The following is a 17989-nucleotide window of genomic DNA, read 5'->3' as shown; positions in this document are numbered from 1 at the left end:
ATAAATAATATTTTATAAGTATTTAAAAGTAATCAATGATACTAATAAATAATAATTTAGCACCAACTTGCAGTTTCAGTGTGAGCAGCGTGAAGTTTGGTGTTTTGCTTAAATCCCTCTGTCAGGTGACAATGTGAGAAACTCAGCCCTCCTGGGGGAAAAGGTTCTAATTGTCAGGGAAAAAAGGAGAGAAAAACTGCAGAACATGACTCTGAAGTCACACTAGTCAAACGCAAGCAGGAACATCTGACTAGTTGGCTGTTGATGTCCCACAACGTGAGGGCTCTCTCGTTGGCTTCTCCTTCTCCTCCCCAGTGCTTGTGTTTAATGACATTAAACACTTCAATGTTAATGAGAACTGAAATCCACAAGAGACAAAAGCATGCTGACCCGTGATGGATCTGCTCACTTTCTTGACATCTGTTGGCTTTCTTGACACAAAAGCTGTTCTCCTCTTGCCTTCAGACTGCAAGCTCGGTGGGGGCTGGGACCGCTGTTTTAGCCCAACTCGAACTGTAAAGCACGTCCCGGGTGCTGCCGGAGCCGGAGGAACTCAGCTGGAGACATCAGCATGTGGTGGATGAGACGGGAAGGCAAAATTAAGGATCCATAAACACCGTGTACCCTAGTTGCCAGGGGAGCTGAGCAGGTGATAGTTACACCCGGGGTCCCATGCTGCCCCAGCCACGGGGCAACATCACAAACGTGTCTGTGCACAGCGGGGAGCCTGGGGTTCTCCAACACAGTGATCAGCGTGGGGACACCCATCAGCACCCCGTTCCCTGCAGCACCCCTGGGCCGGCTGGGCAGGCGGCAGAGAGCCCAGGTCCGCGGGGTGAGGCAGTCACTGCAGGTGCATATTGAATTCAAATGCAAACATGTAGGCTTTCTGGGGGCAGTGTACGCGTTTGTTTTTCTGGTTAAACTTCAGCTTGTGCCTCCTTATTTCCCGGCTGGCCGGGGAAGGCGCGCAGGGCGCTGCGTTAGCGATTCAATACAGGGTGGGGGCTTCCGATTCCTGTAGTTATTGTGGAGGGCCTGGAGGGGTGCATGTGTGTGGGGTACCCTCCGTGCCCGGCAGGACCGCAGCTCTGGTACCGACCAGCGTTGTCCGCCGCGCAACGGCAGCGGGTATGCGAGAGTGGGCGGGTGTCCCGGGCGGCGGCGGCGGGCGGGCACTAAGACCGCACCGCCCCCGGGCGCTGCGCGGCGGCCGCAGAAGAGGAGGAGACCGGCGGGCCCGGGAGGAGAGGCGCGGAGGCGAGCGGAGCTATGTTAAACCCGGGATACCGCTGAGGAGGGCCAGGCCACAGGCGGGGGCTCTCCGGCGGCGGGCGCGCAGGGGCCCGGCTCCCGAGGCGGCTGCAGGCAGCATCTGGGCGCGGAGAGCGGCTCCGCAGCCACCGGGCCAATGAACATGTCAGTGTTGACTTTGCAGGAATACGAATTCGAGAAGCAGTTCAACGAGCATGCGGCCATCCAGTGGATGCAGGAGAACTGGTGAGTGCCGCCCCCCGGCCCCGCCGATCGGCGGGGAGGCGCTGAGCCCATCCGGGTGCGCGCTGTGTGCGCCCGGCAGCGCGGTGCGGCTCCGCGCCGCCGTACGCGGGCACACGCGCGGGCGCTACTGCCGGCGCTACCTGCGCGCCCGTGCACGGGGCCGCCCTGCCGGGTTACGCAAGCCCAGGACATCCCGCTGGTGGTGCGGTGCGGGCCCCGACCTCCCTCCGCCGCCTCCTGCGATGCCCCGGCCTCCGGGTGGCCCGGCGGCGCAGAGCCGCACACGTGCCCCAGGCTCTGCCCTCGGCCTCCCGTGCCTCCATCCCTGCCCGTCCCTCCCGCTCCCTGCTCGTTAAAACAAGTTGCGCGTTTGCCAGTGCTCCCTGCGGAGCCCCTTTCCTTCCCCCTCCCCTCCCCCAGCTCCTAATAAAACTTCATTTGGAGCCATGCGGCTATTAACTTTCCCGGCGTGTGTAGGGAGCTGGGGGGAGCGGAGCCGCGGCGGGATCCGCCGTGCTGGGAGCTGCGCAGAGGCTCCGCGGGGTTGCCCGGGCTGCGACGAGATGGAGCCGCACGGACACACGCGCACAGGCACACGGAAACGGACACATGCAGGCACACTGCCTTGTCCGCCGAACGGGAACGTGTGCCGGCAGCCTGCTTGGTGCTCCACTGCCCCAGCGGCATCCCTGGTCCCGGGCGCGGTCCACGCTGCTACCCGGGCCTCGGCTGGCAACGTGGAGGGACTGGCCCGGCTGCCACTGCCCTCTCCTGCGTCGTACCCCTGGCTGCCTTAGGGCCGGGATCTCCCTCTCCATCACACGTGCCTGACACCTTGCTTCTGGTGTCAGGCTGTCTGCATGGGTCTTGTGTTCACACCTTGCCTGTGCTCGCTCATGCTTTGCTGCTGCATTGTCCCCAGCCACCCTGACCTGGTGTCCAGTCTCACACTGTATGCTGCTCCCGTGGTGTCTTTCTACAGCTTGTCCCCTGCTTTCCCATTGCCCACATGCCTTCCCTCAGCAGTGCCACCTGCCCTTTCAGGTTCTTTCAGTCCCTGAATCTCCCAAGTGAGGAGCTTCCCAGTGCTACCCTCAGGTGATGATGGCAGGATAAGACTGTCTCTGCGTCCAAGCTTTGGTGCCTATGTTTGCAAAGTAGAACGGGCCCAGATCCTTCCTAGGTGGATCTCAGCCAGGGACTTGCTGGAATCCTCCAATGACTCTTCTCAGGGCTTCTAAATGCAGTATAATTAAAATGACCCTTTAAGTGTGTGTGTGTCTCCATTTCCCTGCAGGTGAACTCATTAGCTCTTGAGGGTTACCTAGTGTCACTCATGTTTCCAGAAAAGGTAGACCATATAGATACTCTTGGGCTGGGAGTGTTGGATGCTTCCCATTTTGTCCATGTTCCAGAAAAAAATTGGCATCAGAAGAGGACAAACTGGTAAAAGAGGATGGAGGGGGGATACCTGAGTGTATTTTATAGCCAAATAACTCAGGAGAGATGCGGTTTAGATTAAAGAACATAACTAGGAGCCAGTATTCCTGTGTCATCTTCTTAGCTCTGCTGCGCTTCATGGCATGACCTTGGGAACATTATTACATAACCTCTCCTAGGCCTCAGTTTCTCCAGCAGGGAAAGACCAGGGGGTACAGAGTAATAATGCTGAAATGCTCTCATGAGGTGCTTTGATGACTTCGGTAATGTTTGCCGAGTGACTTGAAGATGTCAGGTACTATATAAATGCTAAGCAGGGTTGTTAAAATCTCCCTGGCAGTCTCATGTGCTGCAGAGTCTCCAGCTGGGACTCCTGTAATGCCAGGCTTTCTCTTCCCAGCTTCAAAGGAAGAGACCATCAGTTTTATGTTGCTGCTGTACAGCTAAAGAGGCACAATGGTCTGTGCACACCTTTTTCAGTCTGGTTTTGCCTTCTCAAAGGGAACTGATGAATTATTACCTTTGATTCACAGGAGAGTAAAGGAGAGCAATCTGCTTGTAGCCTGGGAGGAGTGTTTCTGGAAATGAAATGGAGCTGTGCCCACTGTCGTGGCAGACTTGTCATCAAAATGCTGCTGGAGACCCTTTGGAGTTTTAGGTTAAATTGTATGGCTTTATCTTCAGGATATTCACTTGTTTAATGAAAGCTGCTGTACCAGCACTTGAATTTTGTGGGGGAACTTAACTGATAAAATGCAGCAGCTAAGGGCCATACAAGAAGGTTCTTGTTCATATCAGGGTGACACCATAGGTTTGCTTGTGCAGACACTGATGGCAGTACATGGCTTCTTGGCTTTGTAGGTGTAGCCTTAGCATACGCATCATTAATATAAGAGCATTCTAAGATGAGGCTGTTGAGTAGTAGTTTGTAGGGATGAACATGGTTGTTCGTTCTATGGGGAGGAAGGTGGACTAAGTAGCCTTGCTTCAGGAAAAGCTAGTAGGATTTTATACTGTAATCTCTATTTAAATTAGCATGCCATGCTATTACCATGTCTTAACATGGAGATAAACACATTCTGTAGGTGTGGCATTTGTTATTTTGCTTAACTTTAGAAATCTTTCTCGATACTGTACAAGGCCATAAAACCCCCTAGGCTGTGTGGTGCTGGGGGTGAGATGGCTCTAAGGGGTTGACCATGTCTTTTGGATTTTGAGAAGAGTCTTTGGATTCTGGCTTGTCACATATGAAGATGTAGGCCAGTTTGAGGAAGGACATGGATCCCTTTACATACCCTCTGGGTTCTGAGCTGGTTAAAGAACTGACAAGCCCTTTTAATTATAACTGTGCAAGTCCAAATCTGGAAAAGCTTGAACGCAAAGCCTAGGGGTAGCAGCATACCCCTGGGTACTGGTTTGATTGGTCTGGATGGATCATGGTAGCTGGCTGGTTCTTCGGCCAGAGCTTGTGTCTCCTTTGCCTCTGTCCTCCAAGCCTGTCTCAAGGTCCATTGCTCCCTGGGGCAAGTGCTCATCCTCTGCACTCTCTGGTCGCTAGCACCCAGGTTTTTCTTCAGCACAGCCCCATCCTACTATTTATTTCCTCACTGCATCTGCCCCTGGAGATCAGCCCTCTGAGGCTGACATGAACAGAGCCTGTCTGACAGTGAACTGGTCTAATGGCAGTGAACAAGGTCCTTCTTGCTTCATTCCAGATGTTCCTGCTCCACTTCAGAGAGGCCCCCATCCTGCAGTGTGCATTGCGCTGGGAGCTCTTTAGAGCTTGGGCCTCAATCAGTAGTGCTGTAGAGGCTACTGTTTTGACAGAGAAGAAATATGAATAGTCTGTTCTCTGACACTTACAAGCTGATATATTTCATGCACTCCTCAATGCATAGTTTTATGTGTATGTTGCCCCTATGGTATAGGCCCCAGATTGCCTGGTTCTCCTGAAGAGAGGCATGAAGGGCAGAGCAGGGTTGCAGGCTGTAAAGGCAGATGTGCACACTGCTGGTCTGAGCATGAGAGACATCCAATTGGTGGGTTTTCAGGAGGCTGAAGAACTAAGGGGTCCATTTAGTCTCGTGAAATTAATTAAACTTCCCATATTGTGGGAAATCTGTTGTGGATGTACCTTTACATATAGTGCCATCAGGTAGTTTTTAATATGTGATACAGTATCAATTTAAGCTAAGATACACTATCTTACTGTACTCAGACCATGGGAGGTTTGATTTCAGTATAGTCAGGAATAAGTCAAATGTTTATTAAGATAATTACTTACAAAGATTTCTCAAATCAGACTCTCCCAGCACCTCCTCACAAACTTCTTCAGAGAGGGGAGGGGGATGAAATAAGTAATCTGCAGGGGATTTCCCCCCACCTTAAACTGCCGTGTGAGAATTAATGTAGCTCTAGTCCTTTATCTCTTGTGCATAAATACATCAGTATTTGTGCAGAACATTCATAGTTCAGTCAGACACAGCAAAAAGGGCTGCAGCACTGGAATCCCGATTCCCGGCTGCAGGCAGCGAGGCAGCAAAAACTGGCTGGTGCTTGGAAAAAGCAGAGAGTGACAGCAATGCATGAATGGAGCAGTGACCGCCGAGGTCCTTCCCATCGTGCTGCGGAGCGCCAGGTTCGGGCATCAGCACGAAGTGACAGTTGTTCCTGTTATAATTGTCTGGCCAATAATAATTATCTTCAGATGTCTGCTGACGAGGGGCTCGCCAATGGGGAGGCAGGAGGCCTGTGCTGACTGCGCCGAGATTATCTGGGCGAGATGACGTCACGTCAGGGCTTGCCTAAAATCACAGAAACTTTTCCTCTGCTGCTGCTCAGCTGCTGCTGCAGAGCTCTGGGCATCCCTGCTCTCCTGCCCTGCTCTCCTGCCCTCCAAAGGCTCCAACCCTCCTCCTTCTGTGTGCCCCTCCTGGCTTTTTCCACGCCTGTTTTTCTCCTTGAAAAGCTGAGGTTTAACCCTTTTTGCAGCCAGCAGCGTGCTCACAGGTAGTAGCAGGAGCTGAGCTGGAGCGGAGGAGGATGAGCAGGATGGCAGTGGAGCTGGTTATTCCCCAAAGATGCTGTGGGGCTCTGCTGCAGAAACTAGCTGTTTTCATTTATGAGCTTCCAGTAAAGAGAGAAGCACTGTGTAAAGGCATCCAGGCATTTTTTTTAGTTTTAAAGGGCTGTGGCAACTCAAACTTGTGTCTGAAATTGACTGTGTGCACCTCAGATGAGTGTAAATGTTTGTGTATTGAAAACAAACATCCAGGTGCAGGGAGTTATTTTTAACCTTTTGGTAACAAAAATGTTAACGTGGCGAGGGGCAGAAAGTACAACCAATGCTGGGAGAAATTTATCCTTTGGTGTGATCTTCTTTCCAGTCAAAACTGGAGATAGATGTTGCACAGCAGAGGGTCAGCTAATTTGGATTTGAAACACACTCGCCTTTTAATAATTCACAGAAGCACCATCGTCCTAGACAGATTTGTTTCCTACATGCAGAACAAGCTTCCCTCATCCACTTAAGCTACTCTTACCTCATGCAGAAATGAAGAGTGAGAGGCTGTGCACGTATCTCTCCAAGCATACGTGTGTGGCAGCCAAAAACTGATGTAAATTACTTCTTTTTTTTACCCTCTCCTGAGCTCTTGCTAAATGCAAGAGAAGGATGTGGAAGGGACATGACAGTCACCCCGTCCTTCTCTCTGTGCTGCAGCAAGGACTCAAAGGGAAGGTGTACGAGTTGCTTTTTACCACAGAGACTGTTGTACTTGAGCAAAATTCAGCCAGCGCAAGAACTGAGCCTACCTCCACATTTCATCCCCCAGAGGGGTTTTTTTCTGTTCTCTTGTGCTAACTGTCCATAAAGTTGACAGAACAATCAGTACATGGTAGCTTTGGAGCTGCAGAGATTAGAGGATACCTCTTCTTTGCCTTTCCTCCATCCGTCAGGCCTTTCTGAGCAGAAGGTTGATACAATGGAGTGTTAACAGGGCTTTGGCTCCTTGGAAACAAGGACAGAGTCTATGGGGAATAACAGTACATGTCATTTCAGAGTTCAGGTATTTTCTGTCTATGTGTGGGGGGAAAGAAAAAAGGAAAAAGCCTGTGGCACAGAAATATCCTGAAGATAAATACATGGGTGTCTTCTGGGTTCAGCCTACCACTGAAACGTAGGCATTGGCCTTTTGCTTACTCTATCCCTGGAGTGTGAACACATCTGTCATCGTGTTGCTTCACTAATTTTTGAGCCTCTGAGAGTGAAAACATCTCTTCTACTTTGTCAAACACCATGTGCCTGTGGGAATAATGAACTTGTAAGAATGGAGCAAGAAGTAATTCAGGAGTTTGCTATTTCCATAAGTGAATATGAGCATTCAGGAGTGTTGTGGTTTGGGATGAAATGTGGCATGCTACTTCTTGGCACTTTTGAAAAAGTAGCTCATATCATCAAGTAGGCATACACCATGAAAGCACAAGGGTGTTTGTGCAGCCACGGGCTGAGTAGCAAGTGGTGGCACAAATCCCTGGATTCGGGGTGCTTTATGTGGATGGGCAAAGGAGTGATGGGGAGAAGCCGATTTGCCCTGGGAGTAGGGTGCCGGGTGCCCAGATATCTCCTTTCTCCTGTAAATGGCCTGACTGTGAACCACAGGGAGTTTTTCCCCTCATAGACAGTCTTTTCACCTCTGTGGTGTTTCTGCTAGCTTGTGGATACAGGCACCCATGCAGAGAGAGACAGCTTCCTTTGCTGATTGAATCCATGTGAAATCAGTGGCAGGAGGCACCCCATGTGCTGGTCCAGCTTTCTAGCTTGCCAAGCTGTAGCTTCACAGGGATGTGGTGTTAGGGCCGTTGGAGTAGCACTAGATAGCTATCCTTCCTGTTACGTGGTAGCATCCCTGCTTTATCGGTCCTGGCAAAAGTACAGCCTGCAATCAACCTCAACAGGCTCTCCTGCACCACAGGCAAAGGCAGCCTGAGCGCAAAGCACATCTTTGGCCAAGGTCATTGCCCTGTGATGAGAGGACAGCAGTTTTTATGATGGCACATGAATTGCTGTTGGCTGTTTTGCTGTCAGGTCGCACATGTTTCCGGGCTCCTCCTAGTCACCACAGTGGCATTCCTTTCCTGAATGCCAGTTTTTAATCATACCTTGATGATGAGCCACTGTTTTTTACCTTGGTGCATTCTGTCTTCCTGTTAGTTTTTCTGAGGCAAACACTCTTATGTGTGTATCCCTTGCAACCTAGAAATATTAAAAACTGTCCAAAAGCAGTGAGTAAAGTTTACATGGGGACATCTATTTTCTCCCCTCCCTCAAAGAGACACAGTCTGGTTGTCCTAATCTGGTAAGAGTAGCACTCTAGACAGGCTACAATGATTTGTTAGATCCTGGTCTGTTAATGAACTCCGTGCTGGTAGATGTTACCTGTTAATGGGGCTCAGTGTAACCAGGAGATCGCTGCATGTAACTCATTGTGTGATTAGGGGTCTCGATTACTCCATTTTTTGCAATGCCTAACGTAAGTGGCCTTTTCCCTGACCTCCTTGCTGAAAACACAGTGAGCATTCATGTTCAGTACATCTACTGCTCCTTATAAAGTCAAACATGGTCATGTTCCCGTTGGTCGCAGCAGAGAAAGGTCTGGCAGAGTATTTAACTCTCAAATTTACGTGCTGCGTTTGCCGTTGGTCTCTTCTCCACAGCCATCTATAGTGATACTGGGAATAAAAGGATGTTTTGTACTTTTTTCCTCCTTTATGTCATTGCGCAGTCTCTGCCCCTCGCTCAAGAGTCTATCCCAAGCCCTTTTCAGCTGACTTTGATCTGCTGACTCTTACTGACCAATATAGAGATAAAAAAGTGGAAAAATTTGTAAGGGAAAGGCTGTAGTATTTCTGCCTTCGTGATTGTTAGCACTGGCAGGCTGGTACCGTGGTGTGCTGGGGTCCAGGGAGGTGGGACAAATGGATGGGGAATGCAGAGAGCCTTCTCTGCAAAGTCATTATCAGTACAGAGCTGGGGTATCTTTTTTTTTTGCTTTGAGGGAGTTTATGGAGCTTTCCACAGTTTTGAGAATGATTTTGTAGTACAGGGTCCATTGGGACTGTAGAAGGCAAGATGATGTAGAACACTTTTTGGAAAGCCTAACCAAGAGAGAGTTTAGATGCTTTCTTCTTTTAATGGAAATGGGCAGAGGTTAAAACATTATTTTACAATGTAAATTAGTGTCAGCTAGAATGTAAAATAAACTTTCCCCTGTCTCGGATTCTATCAAGATGTGAGCTGTCTGTGTAACTGTGTTACCTGCATACTGCTACCCAGCACTCTTTTTCTTGCCAGCTGTTTTGTCAGCCCTCTTGAACCTTTGTCTGAGGTTGGACTAGAAGGGTTTTGTATTTACTCTATGGCTACACAGCACCTGGCACAGCAATGTACTGTCCCTGACTTATTTAGGGACTGGGAGCAACATGGACCTTGGTTTAGTTAGAGAAGGGACGCAGATCCTGCAGAGCTGACATGACATGAAATGATGAAATGTGTAGATCTTGCATCTTCTGAATAGTCCTTGACCTCTGTTGGGAAGACCTGGTATTTAGAGTTGGAAAGAAGAGAGTGTGATGAAAGTCAGAGATTTACCTCATGCCAGGGGACCTGGGGCTTTGCAGAGTACATAGAGAGGTTTATGCACTGTGAGGCATGCAGGGGAATGATGATCAGTACATTTCTGATGACATAGGGAGCCTGACTTCAAACTGAATGCAGCTGTAGCCACCGTGTACAAGTTAGGCATCACTCAATCAGACGCAGTTTTTCAAAAGTTGCCCAAGTCCCACAGTTTCAATAGAAACGCAGGACCTGTGCCATCTCTGGAAATTGCCGATTGTGCTTCGGTTCCGAAGGTGTAAAATGGGAAACAATTCCTTCCTGGGCATATTCAAAGTTGTTTTTTCACCATGTCACAAAGGTGATCCTGAGGTTGTAAGACCTGTATGAGTAACTACATTAAAACAGTACAGAGAACATGGTGTTCTTACAGCATTACTGTGCAGCTCTACACTCATACTAGCACTGAAGAATGCTTTATTCTTGTCAAGGATGTTGTGCGAAGTTTGTCTCCTTGATTCTGGTAACTGAGGACTCAAAAGAGCTGCTGTAATATTTGAGGCAAGGCAGCTTATTGTTGGTGTCATGAGATTAAACTGCAAAAGTCCAGACTGTTCTTAATTGTAAATTTGTGGAAGGAGCTGTCCTTCATACAGTTTAATAAAACTTCAGACTTTTCAACATCTACTGATCGTAACTTTAAAATAGAATATTTAAAGTTTGTTGGCAGTTAGTTTCAGCATAAGAAGCCTGCAAAGTGTGAAAAGTGACTTGGACATCATCTATGATTGACTAGGAGCTCCCCAAATTAAATGTGTTGGTTTTGCTGTCTGATGGCTTCAGTTATCCTGGACATAAAACTTCAGGTCAGTCAAGAGCATTATTAAGGACAAGTATTTGCCCTGTATAAACACCAGAATGATACTGGGGAGTATGATCCTCTGGCTAATAAAATAGTCTGATTTCTTTTTTAATTTTTCCTTTTTTTCACAGTGAAGAATTTCTTCCTTATATCCAGTATAAACCTCCCCTGTTTAAGTTTCAAACCGTTACCCCTTGTCCTATCACTACAGTCCCTAATGAATAGCCCCTCACCAGCATCCCTCTAGCCCCCCTTCAGATACTGGAAGGCTGCTATGAGGTCTCCTTGCAGCCTTCTCTTCTCCAGGCTGAACAGCCCCAGCTTTCTCAGCCTGTCTTCATATGGGAGGTGCTCCAGTCCCCTGATCATCCTCATGGCCCTCCTCTGGACTTGTTCCAATAGTTCTATGTTTTTTTTATATTGAGGACACCAGAACTGCACACAATACTCCAGGTGAGGTCTCACAAGAGCAGAGTAGAGGGGTAGGATCTATTCTATCTTACATTTCAGTTCCTTATTCCTTGTTTCTTCATCCTTCTTGGCTTGACAGCCAAGCGGAAAATTCCAAGCTATTTCGTATACCATGATGATCCTCTTGTCTTCATTAGCTGCCTTTACTTTTACAAAGACTTTTGCTCTGTTGACATTGTAGCTCTGGGGCTGATGACTGCCAGGGCCCAAGTTAGACCTCAACCCCTCTTCAGGGTGTGAACGGGGACCTGGCCCTTGTGCGCAGGCATTGCCATGCTTTGGGTGACTGACCCAAACCCGGCAAAACCTGTTGGTTCTTTCACTGCGTTTCCGTGGTAAAAAGAGAAGCTATGAGATTGGGCTAAGTGGAATGGATGAAAAGAATGCACAGCATTGCTTGCAGACCCTTGATGAAACAGTTTGTTTAACAGGTAGAAGTATTTTGAGATGCATAATGTTGTCTTTACATTATTTTGTGAGGGCATTTTCCCATTGCATTTTTTCGCAAGATGCTACTGTTGGCCACTGTCTGAAACAAGATACTGATCTGATTCAACCTTTAATCTGACCTGATCACTCCTGTGTGCTTTAGTAGCCTTTTTTGATCACATGTCTGGTAAAGAAAATACTATTTTTGGTACCAGTCACAACCGAACTGTGTGGAAGTGACATTCCCTCTTGCAGTGGCTCTGTGTACACAGACCATCAGTTTATTTTGTTAAATCATTATCTGTTGTTTCAGAACTCTGTAAATATTGTGGAGTTAAATCTTATTTGGATTGGCACTTCATGCTGAAAATGCCCAGCAATCTAACATATTGCAGCATTTCTGGGGGTCTGATGCTAGGCAGAGATTCCCCCCGTGCAAGGCACTGGCCAAGGATGCTATGAAAAACTCTTTGTCTTACCACTAGCAGCTTGGGGGGTTAGTTTAACATTAGTAGTACCCCAGGCAGACAAAACTAATTATTTTTAGAAAGATTTAGATAACTTATTGCTTGGGCTGTCAGAGCCAGATCTGTGCAGCTACCTTGCCACCATCTCTGTAATGTGGGTAGTTTTGCAGATGTCCCATTGGAGTGAGGACAGATCCAGGCAGCCTACACCATGGGTAAAAATAATGTTATAGCTCTGAGAGGAGTCCTTGGAGTCCTCAGTTAATGTGTCCCTGTTCACTGACTTTTAGTATCATATGTGATGGGTTTGGGGTTGTGTTTTTTTTGGTTTATTTTTAAGAATTTCCCATAAGCTTTCCAGCATTTTCCAAGTGCTCTCCTCCTACATCAGCGCTCACATCATGGATGAATTTCAAAATTCAGTTTGGAAGATAGGATCAACACAGGTGTTCCTGTTGCAACATTTAGAGCCAGATTGTCGCAAGGCTGTTGTATGCGGGATGCTCATGCTTGTTAGGAAATGAAAGAAAATGTTTTACTGAAAGAAACATTTTCAAAACCTGGCCCAAGATGTTCATGAGAGGTGGTCTTTGTGTAGTGGTAGCCCTGTATAAAGATGGTAGTTACTGTGCATGCCTTTCCCAGGTTACTCCGCGTATGTCTTTTGATGCTGCTCAAGAGGTTTGCATGTCTGAGATCCTGATATTTGGTGATTACAGGCAGTTTATATTACTGTTCACTCATTCAGTCATTTGAGCACCCTGCAGGCACCGGTGATGGGATTTGTCTGACCACACATAGTCACCTGCTACGTGAAGTGCCTGAGTCATCCTGAAATAGGTAGCTAAGAGAAATAAGTTGCATCCTAAAACCATTCCCTTCTCTGCACTGAATATGAAGAGACTCCTAGGAGCTAACTGGACCACAGCCATTTCCAAACATCCTTCTTCCTTTCTCTCCCACCACACATTTTCTTCTTTTTTCCAGCTATCTACTCGATTTTTCCTTTATATCACCCTTTCTCCATCCCTCTTTCATTTTCTGTATATCTTTTTAGGAACAATCAAACTGGCATTGCTTTAGTCACACCAGGTGGCTGGAGAAGCCCTCTGTGCTCACATAAAGTAGCCCAGCCAGTGTGAAACTGCTGATGTGTGTGTTTTGGAGCTGGGCTGATGGAGCTGAGTAGTGCAGACCTGGCCCTGGGTTGTGTTTGGATGAACAGCACGAAATACTGCATTGGGGTAGTCCGCTACCATCTTCTGAAGTCACTTGGTACTTGGTTTTTGTTTTCTGGAACAGGGCAGTAACAAAAGAAGTGTGCTTACATGTAGCTTTCCTCAGCCCCTGTCATATCCTGGTATAAAAGGAGCCTCTTTTAAAAGCTACTGTTCAGATACTAGCTGGAAAAACCCTAAATAAAGTCTATACTAAAACTTCTGTTGGCTTCAATGCAAGAGATTTAGTTCCTAAACTTGTATATGTTGGCTAAATGTAATGTAGCATCTGGTATGTGGAATGATTATGACAGTTCGCATATTTTGAAATGGTCATTACTGTAAATGGAATAAGTGGAAAAGATGCTAAAAGAGTATGAAGATGAAGAGATTGTGTCTACATTTAGGAAAAAATACACACCAGGCTGATAATATGGGCAATCCAGAGATTAGAAAGAAATAGTAATGATAAGAGATATCACAGATTTTTATTGTGTGGTGAGCAAGCAGAGCTCCTCCCTGTGCTTTCTGTAGTAGCATGTCCTTGACTGAGACAAAAAATTGGCTAGGATAACAAAAAAAAAGGATCTGTTAACATCTATCGTGTAATGGTGCTAAAGCTGGGAATGCAGATTTTGATCTCAGCCTTTCCAAATACTCTTCTTGCCTTAGTAGTCCTTGTGATGCTGCTGTGATGTCATGGACCATCTTCCTCAATGAAACGCTGGTGGCTTCAGGATAGGCATGCAAAGTATGTAAGATAACTGGGAGTAGTGCTTTGGTGTATCTCGGTGAAGTCCTGCAAGTATGGTGAGCAGTTTTGACTTTCATCAATTAAAATGGCATATATGACTGGGAGAGGCTTTTGACAGACTACAAGTATCTTGCCTACACTTTTACAATTAAATTCCAGCATTTTGTCTTCATAGGCTGTGTCCTGATGACCTTAGTCACGATCCGTATTTACTGCTGACAGTGAGTTAGGGCCCTTTCCATTGAATTAGATCATACTGTATCTGTTTACAGGGGAAGTGAATTCGGCTTCAGACATCTTTAACCCATTTGCCTTGTTTAAAATTTCAAGAATGAGTCTTGACTTGGTGGAATTTCAAGTAGCTCTTGTGTTGTTAAAATAGCTGTGTATCTGGAAAGAGGGACAGTTGTGTTCAGTGTATTACCATGGAGGGTTATGGTATTTTAGCATCTGAAGCCTCTACTGAATACCACAGTCACATTATTGGTAAGTTAGATACTTGAATGACAGAAAGCTCTATAAAGTAACATTTCTGACAACAGGAGGGATGCTTTGGAAGTGGTGGATCTGCAGAGCTTCCAGGGTTGCTCCGAGAGCTGCCCGAAACCACTGCTGGAGCAGTTTTTACTGTTCCACTAGCTTTTGTCCAAGTTCTCTCCTCTTAGCTCCCAGGTACTATATGACATTAGAAGAAAGCAAGACTTTGGTTCCCAGCACTTTTGAGAGAGTCCCATTGCATGTACAGTAAACAAAGCACATCAAACATGGTGGTACTCAATGGTACCATTGTGTGTTTTCCCTGGCTACTGGATGAAATTCTGCCTTTTGAAAGTCAGCCAACCTGTGAGACAACAGGGACAGCCTCCCTGTCACCCAGACTGCGTGAAGGGGTGATGTCAAGGTGGGTTGACTTGGGTTTACTGGTGCTGGATGAGCTTCCCAGGGTAACTTTTCTCTGTGCCATGCAGATGCAACCAGTGCTACAGTTGGGTGAATTGGCTGCCTGTGCCAAACTGTTCCAGCTGCCTTGCCTGGAGACTATCTGTATGGCCTTCCTGAAAGTAGTCCCAGAGACAACATGGCATGGGAATGATGTGTCCTTTGATATTTAGAGCCCATGGCAGCATGTATAGTGAGGTGCTCGTGGCTCATGTGCCCAAAATGTTGGGGATCTACTGCACTAACTATGGGGATCAGACTGCACTACCTATGCAGTCTGAGTGGTTTCCTTCTAGCTGCCTAAGTGGGGACAAGTACTCTGAATTATGCATAAGACAAACATCCCTCTCAGGCTGGATCTCAAAGTCTGCCATAACACCCTGCAATCTGGTCCCTAGACTAGTCTGCTCAATCCGCTTCATTCAGAGAGTGGGTAAAGCATCCATCCGGAGAACTACAGTCTTTCAGGGACTAGTGGCATTCACTATTAACGACTGGGGTCTGGGAGTCATCCAAGTCAGTGAGAGACATGCCTGTGACTTGAACGGGAAGAGGATATAAATTTCAGTGCATGAGTACATAAAGTGGCTCTGGCATTAGCTATAGCTTTGATTCAGAGCGAGATATGAGTGTTGCTGAAGTCAGAGTAAGCTGCCATCCTGCAGTAATACCTATGATTTGGATGTAAATGCAGGATGTGGCTATGGAATCAATGGTAGTATGTGGGGGATCACTAGAAAGCATGAAGATTAAACTGAAAAGGGCTTGTTTCCGAGATTGGCTTCTGTGCCGTCCTCCCTGTGCAATTGCTTCTCTTCCAGAATAAAACTACCCATCTGCAGTGTTGAACCAGTTAATGCAAGCAGGGGCTTAGGCTGCTTTCTGCTGTGCTCTGGGATAGTGACTTGTATGCTGGAGAAAGCCTTGCAGAACAGAAGGGGGAAAGAAATGTCAGTTCAAGTCAGGGTATGTTGACTCACAGGGGACATTTTGAAGGTTATGGGTATATGTTAAGCAGGTATTAAATAGCTTTTGCTTTATCAATATCATTTACAAAAGCAAGTATCCTCTTCAGAGTGCCAGAGTGGGTAAGGATATGAGTTAATTAGTCTGCTTTTTCAAAGTGGTAGAAAAACAGAATTTGGATCAGAAAAATTGCAAAAACTTTTGCAGGTGACTTAAAATCCAGTGACTTTTGTAAAACTTCCTGGCCTTTTACCTGCTTTTTCTTCCCACTCTCTGCTTTCTGCAGCTGTGTCCATTGAACATGGTGTGGTCATTTGTGATGTGTGTGACTCGAGAGAGGAGAGGTTGAGACCTGCTGTCCGATGGCTCACTGCAGAGGGGCAGGTCCTCCTGCTGATGGGGCAGGTTGTGGTGGTCACTGTGGCACTAAGTCACTTGTTTGGCAGAGAACGGTGGGCTGGCAGGAGGATGAGCCAGACCACAGGGTAATTTGTAAACAGGCTCAGTGGAGCATTTTGTGGGCTGCAAAATGTCCAGGCTAATCCTGCAGCCTTTATCATGACACCTGAAGCAGCAGCACAGCCGGTCTCCTTTGCTTTACCAGATGCCCATGCTCGCGTCTCCATCTTTCCAAACATAGCACAGATTTTTTCACTTCCCAGACCTAAGAATGGGGGGAGGGCAATGGAAGAAGTTTGCATTAAAGCCATTGCCGTACCAGTATAAAAATGCAGAGGCCCCTTGGCAAAAGGGATGGGGGCCCTCACATGGGGGTGGTGTGTTGTCCAGGTTATCAGGGATGTAACTTTGCAGTGAGAACAACCTTGCGGTGTCTTCAGAAATGCTTGCCTGACTAACATATTGCTTACATTTGCTGACTCACTCTTGCACTGCCTTTTCTTTCTTGTTCCCTGGATGCGTTGATTTTTATCTCTGTTACTAGGGCTGTGTCCCAGACACTGTATAATAAGTGTGTTTGTGTTTGGCTTCTGTGGAGGTAGGAGGCATCTACATTTGGATACAAATGTTAATATATTTCACCCGTAAAGTGAATAACAGCAAGAGAATACAGGGGCCTGACCCCCCACTGCCCCAGCATGGGTGAGAAGGCTGTGAAATGCAGCTCTTGCGGCAGAGCCATCCCCAGCATCACTGCCTGGGACTTAGCTCCATTCAGCCTTACTGCCTCTTCAGGTCCTGCTCCCCAGCAATGTTCTGACCTATTAAATTCAGCCTCATGCTTTCACCTGTATAGGACACTAAAACAGGAAGCCTGTGTCTAGAAGTCCTTTCAGGGCGGGAGCCATACATGGCCATGGCTGATAACTGCAGCAGAGCTGCTGGTTCCCCACTGCCCTGCTTTTCCTGGAGCCATGTGGGTGATCAAAGCCCATGCTCAGCACCCACCCTGGACATAGGGTGCTCCTGGAAGAGCTTCATCTGGCTCCTGTCTGGATGAACTGCAGCAGCCCTTCATCGTCAGAGCCCTGCTTGCTTTCCTGCTTTGATCTTTCACCTGGAGCCATTAAATGTCCATGTCTCTTGCCACTTCAAAGGATGTCTGTTCTTAACGTGCAATGCCTATGTACTTCTGGAGGTACAGCTCATTTCCTGAATGTCTTCTCAAATACCAGTGGTCTTAAGCGACACTCCTAAAATGTTTGAGGATCCAGGTTAGCATGCAAGGAAAACTACAGCTTCAGGGTTTTTCCCTTTACAGACTAGGTTCCTAGGCTTTGTCTACGAGTATCCCGGATGGTTGCAACTATCGTGTATTCTTAATCTCTTCTGAACAGGCCACCATTTATTTTTCTTGTCCAGCTTGCTAAGGGCTAGTTTGAATTCCATCTCATTAAGTTGCCACCACATAATGCTCTTTTCTCTTGTTTTAATCAGATGATGTCCAGTGTTTTTCCCAGCAATCCTCATGCAAAGAGTGACATTGCATGGCCAATTACCAGGGAGTTAATTGGCAAACAGCTTCTTCCCTCATGGTTCAAAGAGCATTATCTATGTATTCCCAGGAGATTGTACCACACAGCATCACCTTGCAGCTGCATTGCTGCGAATGAAGCGTGCTTTTTCCCTCCGCGCTGGTTCCTGCTCATCATTTTGTGTCAGACTGAGAGCAGATGGCACTCCCCAGTGTCATGAAGCAGAATCTACCACTGACGATGCCTTTGAAACCCTCTCTGCATTGAAGCTACAGCCCCTGTGTGCTGGTTCTGCATAGCAGCAGCTGAACAGAGGAACCCTTCTGAGTGCCCAGGCATGGTAGTTTTGCTTTAAGGAACTTCAACCTGGAAAGGGCTGCATTTCTGGTTCTTC

The 17989-nt window shown here is 47.3% G+C and overlaps 1 protein-coding gene across 1 annotated transcript in view; it reads left to right on the top strand.

Annotated features, from left to right (window-relative positions):
• The first annotated feature begins 1220 nt into the window (after positions 1-1220).
• ELOVL6 (ELOVL fatty acid elongase 6) overlaps positions 1221-17989 on the top strand; it is an 82846-nt gene continuing 66077 nt past the window's right edge. The window contains exon 1 of the mRNA XM_005148623.3: positions 1221-1500. Within this exon, the coding sequence (XP_005148680.1) occupies positions 1412-1500 (89 nt within the window). The 5' untranslated portion in view covers positions 1221-1411. The remainder of the gene's footprint in view (positions 1501-17989) is intronic.

The sequence above is a fragment of the Melopsittacus undulatus genome, chromosome 7, assembly GCF_012275295.1.
Source record: "Melopsittacus undulatus isolate bMelUnd1 chromosome 7, bMelUnd1.mat.Z, whole genome shotgun sequence".
Classification (NCBI taxonomy): domain Eukaryota; kingdom Metazoa; phylum Chordata; class Aves; order Psittaciformes; family Psittaculidae; genus Melopsittacus; species Melopsittacus undulatus.
Note: the sequence above shows the minus strand (reverse complement) of the source record. Positions and strands in the feature narration are given on the sequence as shown.